This window comes from Orycteropus afer, unplaced genomic scaffold (genome assembly GCF_000298275.1).
Source record: "Orycteropus afer afer isolate SDZICR_OR568_19922 unplaced genomic scaffold, OryAfe1.0 scaffold00896, whole genome shotgun sequence".
NCBI lineage: Eukaryota > Metazoa > Chordata > Mammalia > Tubulidentata > Orycteropodidae > Orycteropus > Orycteropus afer.
In genome coordinates, this window is record NW_006922483.1 from 580,870 (window position 1) to 585,392 (window position 4,523).

At 46.7% G+C, this 4,523-nt stretch overlaps 1 protein-coding gene across 1 annotated transcript in view; it reads left to right on the plus strand.

Annotated features, from left to right (window-relative positions):
- Nucleotides 1-374: 374 nt before the first annotated feature.
- Nucleotides 375-4,523, plus strand: part of GABRQ (gamma-aminobutyric acid type A receptor subunit theta) — a gene marked incomplete at its 3' end in the record, with an annotated part of 19,581 nt that continues 15,432 nt past the window's right edge. Inside the window, exon 1 of the mRNA XM_007958256.1 lies at nt 375-394. Within this exon, the coding sequence (XP_007956447.1) occupies nt 375-394 (20 nt within the window). The remainder of the gene's footprint in view (nt 395-4,523) is intronic.

Genomic DNA, 4,523 nt, shown 5'->3' on the forward strand with positions numbered 1-4,523 from the left:
ACCCTGAATTCTGGGCCTATGGCCTTGAGTGCGTGGAAAGACGACTGGAAAGGACTCCCAGGCCTCGAGTTCCTCTACAACATCCCCTTTGAATAAATGTATTCTCCTAGTGAGGAAGGAAATGGGGAACATTTCTATGAATTAGTCTTTCATGGGAAGTTGAAGTACAAAGCATTCGGAGCCAGAATCTCACTCCCATCCACTCGTTTCAACCTCTCCTACTCCTGCTTCAGGTCAGGATCTCATTACTCCTAACTTGGACTGTTATCATAGTCTTCTTCGTCTCTGGTTTTCCGCACTTTCACCATGATGTGTCTCTAAATGGATTTCTTTCTATTTATCCTGCCTAGGATTCATTGGGCTTCTTGAATGTAATGATTAATGTTTTTCATCTGTTCTGGAAATTTTTCAACCATCATCTTTTCCTTTTCTATCTACTCTCCTTATGAGTCTTCAATTAAATATGTGTTAAATTTTTCTTATTCTGTTTATTGTGGCTCTTATCCTTCCTTTTCTTTTCTTTTTTTTCCCCCAATGTAATCTGTTTATTCTGGCAGAATTCTGAACAATTTCTTGTGACCTGTCTTCCAATTCGATAAGTGTCTCTTCAGCTGTGTTTGGCCAACTTCCATTGTTCTTTGTTTTAGTTCTAGAAACTCTTTTTGATTCTTTCTCAAATTGGCTTTCACTATTTATTGTTTTCTGTTCCCTGCAAATGTTTTTAAGATTAGCTTTAGTTTTTTTGAAGTACAGTATCCCATAATCATTACAAACCAAAAAATTTGCCGCCATCAAGTCGATTCCAGCTCATAGCAACCTTCACTGGGCTTCTGAGGCTGTAAATCTTTACAGAAGTAGACCGCCCCATCTTCCTTCCATGGAGTGGCTGGTGGGTTTGAACCACTGACCTTTGAGTTAGCAGCTAAATGCCTAATCCACTATGCCACTGAAGCTCTTTATCATCATTATAATCTGTGTTGTAATTCTGATATCTGAAGCCATTGCAAGTTCATTTCTATTATCTATATTTTTCTGTTCGCTGTCACCAACAATGTAATTTTTTCCTTGTATGCCTAGCTACCTTTGACTACGTACCAATACATTATTAAAAAATTATTTGTAAGAATGACTTCAGGCCTAGTATGACAGTACCTTCTTCAGAGAGCATTTTTGTTTGCTTCTGACAAATGACTATGGATGCTACCTTTCCAAGATTGCTTTAATACAAGTTCAGGGTTTGAGGTCCCTTGGACTACCCAGATGATGCATTTTAGGCCAGGGCAGCTTACTTCTGGTTAACCATTATCCTGAAGGACTAGCCACTCAAGGTCTCACGGGGCAGAAGGGCTTATCATATCCCCTACTCATTTGAGCCTTGGGCTTCAAGTTTTTTTCCTCTTGTCCTGGGGCCACCAAAGCCACAGTTCAGTTTTTGCAATCTTTCTTCCAAATTCAGCAAATGTCCTCAGAGCAAAAGTGACCTTCCCTCTCTGGGTTATTGTCTTCTTTTAGATAGTAGCCTCATTATTTCTTAGCTCTTTATAAAGGTGATTTCTTTTTATATTTCTGCCAGTTTGTTTGGCTGTCCTCGTTGGGACAGTTAGTTCAAAACACCCAGCTTGCCTTCACCAGAAGCAGAGTTGCACAATCCCCTCCTAACTGTTCTCCTGGTCCTCAGCCTCTCTTGCCTCCTATTCCTCCCTCCCACTGGAACCAAAAGATTCTTCTCCCTGAAACACCACTATGGTTGTGTCATTCCCTTGCACAAATTCTCTAAAAGCTTACTGTGGAGTCAGAAATAAAAATCAAGTCCTTAAAAAAGGACCAGGTTTAATTGTCTGATTAAAAAAAAACAAAACAAAACTCAGTGCCATTGAATCGATTCAGACTCATAGTGACCCCTCCTCGGGTTTCTGATGCAGTGCTCTTCTTACAATGATCAATGATCAATCGCTCAATCGTGGGAGACCAGAAGGGCAGTGTTTGCACAGAGAGATAGCTCAGCAGGCAGGAATGCCTAGGAAAGAAGGACACTGGGAAGACTAACTACAAGGAGGCAGTGGGAAGAGAGCTGTTACATTGGGGGGATTTCTGTTAATGTCATGAAACAAAATGTGTGTGAACTGCTGTATGGAAAATCAATTTCCTCTGTAAACTTTCATCCAAATCACAGTAAAAACGAAAAAAAAAAAAAAAAATGAAGTCCTTATTTTGGAAAATCAGGTCCAAAACTCTTTCTTGCCTCATTGATTCATCCGCCAAGTATTCCCTGTGCACCGAGTGTGGGACCCTCCCTAGGCCAGGCCCTGCCTCATGTTCTTCCCTCTTACCTCTCTTCTAAAGTCCCCATCCACCTTCGACTACACCAAACTAGGACATTCACTGTGGCAGAGAGCTGGATCCAGAACCGAGGTGGGCTAACCCTGGGTCAGTGCTCTTTCCCCTACACCCTGACCCACAATCTGGATAGTTATGGATATCCTAATAAATTAACTAGATAGACAAAAGCTCAACAAGTACAAATGAGAGTGGCATTTTTGTACGTCTTGTTGCCTTGGAGGCTATTTGTCATGTGAGTCAGAAATTTCAAATACACATTACCTCCAGGGGGAGCAGCAGCAGGGGAGGGCCCTCTGGGACCCAAGCTCTGGACACGAATCGCTCATGGCCGCCAACTTCTTGGCAATCTTCACAGTCACAAAGGCACCTAGGAACACAACTTTCCCCCACAAATGAGGGACTGATTGCCTGTGGAATTTGATTCCAAGGTGCTGGGAACAACCCACATCCAAACAAATCTACTCCCACCTGCTGGCAGTTGCTTGAAATTCCAGTCAAAGCCAACTTAGACTGAAAAAACACGCTGTTCTGGAAATAAGCTACCTGGAAATAAAGAAGGTTCTAGTTTTGGCCTTTCCCAGTCTGTGACCTTTTCTTCTCTGGGCCTCCGTTTCTCCAGGTGTACAATCCATGTGCTTGGAAAAGGGGACCTAGAATGGCCCTTCCATCTTTGATAAGCAATGATTGTCTCTACAAGCATGCCTGGGTGAGCACGGACAATGGGCCAGCACTCAGAGCAGTACGTGTGGGTTTGATGGACCCATTCCTATATGTGCTGGTCAATATGGACTCCACCACCCTTTGGATTTTGCACCCATGTGGGAAGGAGAGGGGGAAGAGAGAAGGGAAAGACGGGAGGGGAGTGTTCTGCTTGTTAGAAGAAGGCAGAGAACTGGAGACACATCTGTAAGTTTGATTTGTAAATAACAAAATGGCGGGGAAAAGACCCCTTGGCTGTGCAAAACACTCAGCTCACCCCAGGAGATCCAGGCAAGGGAAATTTGGCAGTACGCTGGGTACAAGCAGCCCCGACTCATTTGACCAAATACTGAGGGAAAGAGGAAGGGGGTGTGTTTCTGCTTGAAGTTTCTAGTTAAGGGAGAGCAGCCTGCAATCCATTTGCATTGCAGCCTTTCTCAGCGGCAGGCCTTGGGAGGCACAGTGCCGGTGAACCTGCCGGAGGGCTGTTTGTTGGAAGCCCATTTGCCTTCTGGGCTCTGAGGGGTGGGCCTCTTTGTCAGGACCTAGGATGGCAAGGAGGAGTTCTGCCGGTGCAGAGGTTAAGGCATTCGGCCGCTAAGCAAAAGGTCCCACCAGCTGCTCCAGGAGAGTAAAACAAGACAGTGAGCTTCTGTAAAGACTGGCAGCATTGGCAACCCGTGGGGCAGTTCTACTCACTGTGCCCTGTAGGAGTCAAAGTCAACTCGATGGCAACGGTTTTGCTTTGGGGTGAGAACGATGGGCTTCACGCACTTCCTCATCCTCTGAGAATAGGGGCACCGTGGGTCACCTGCCAGGGGGGCAGAAAGCAGCACTGGCATGGCCTCTCCAGGGGCTAACACCATGGAAACTCCCAAGCACTGTCCTTTGCTTTCCTTTCGCCTTCTGTGGTAGCCCGGGACGCTCTTTTCACTCTGTCTCCCCTAGCTATGGACGCGGCCCACCTCATGTGGACCCCAGTTGGTGAAGCTCCCCTTTCAGTTGCCTGCACTGGCACTGGGGACCCGAACTTGCGGTCAAGGCCTCTGTCCTGAGGGAGTGGACGCCTGCTGTGGCCTGAGCCTGTCCTAAAACCCACTGGAGCTCTCCGTTGCCCGCACCCCCACGCGAGGCACGTCTGGAGGGTCAAGGTGTTTCAGAATGCAGAATGCGCCGGGGACACTCCAACTCCCGCACTCCCTTCACCTCAGAAAGCCGGAAAAACTATCAGGCCCTCCGTTGGGCCCTCGCTGGGGCCAGGAGACTTGCCCTCGAGTAGCCCAGTGGAAAAGGTACTTGACTGCTAACTGGGCGGTCAGTGGTTCAAACCCACCAGCTGCTCCGCAAAGGAAGACAGGGGGATCTACTTCCGGAAAGATTCACCGCCTCGGAAACCCAGTGGGGGTCGCTATGAGTCCGAATGCACTCGATGGCTGTGGCGTTGGGTTTTGGTTTTTGTTGGTTTTTTTTTTTTTTTGGTGGGG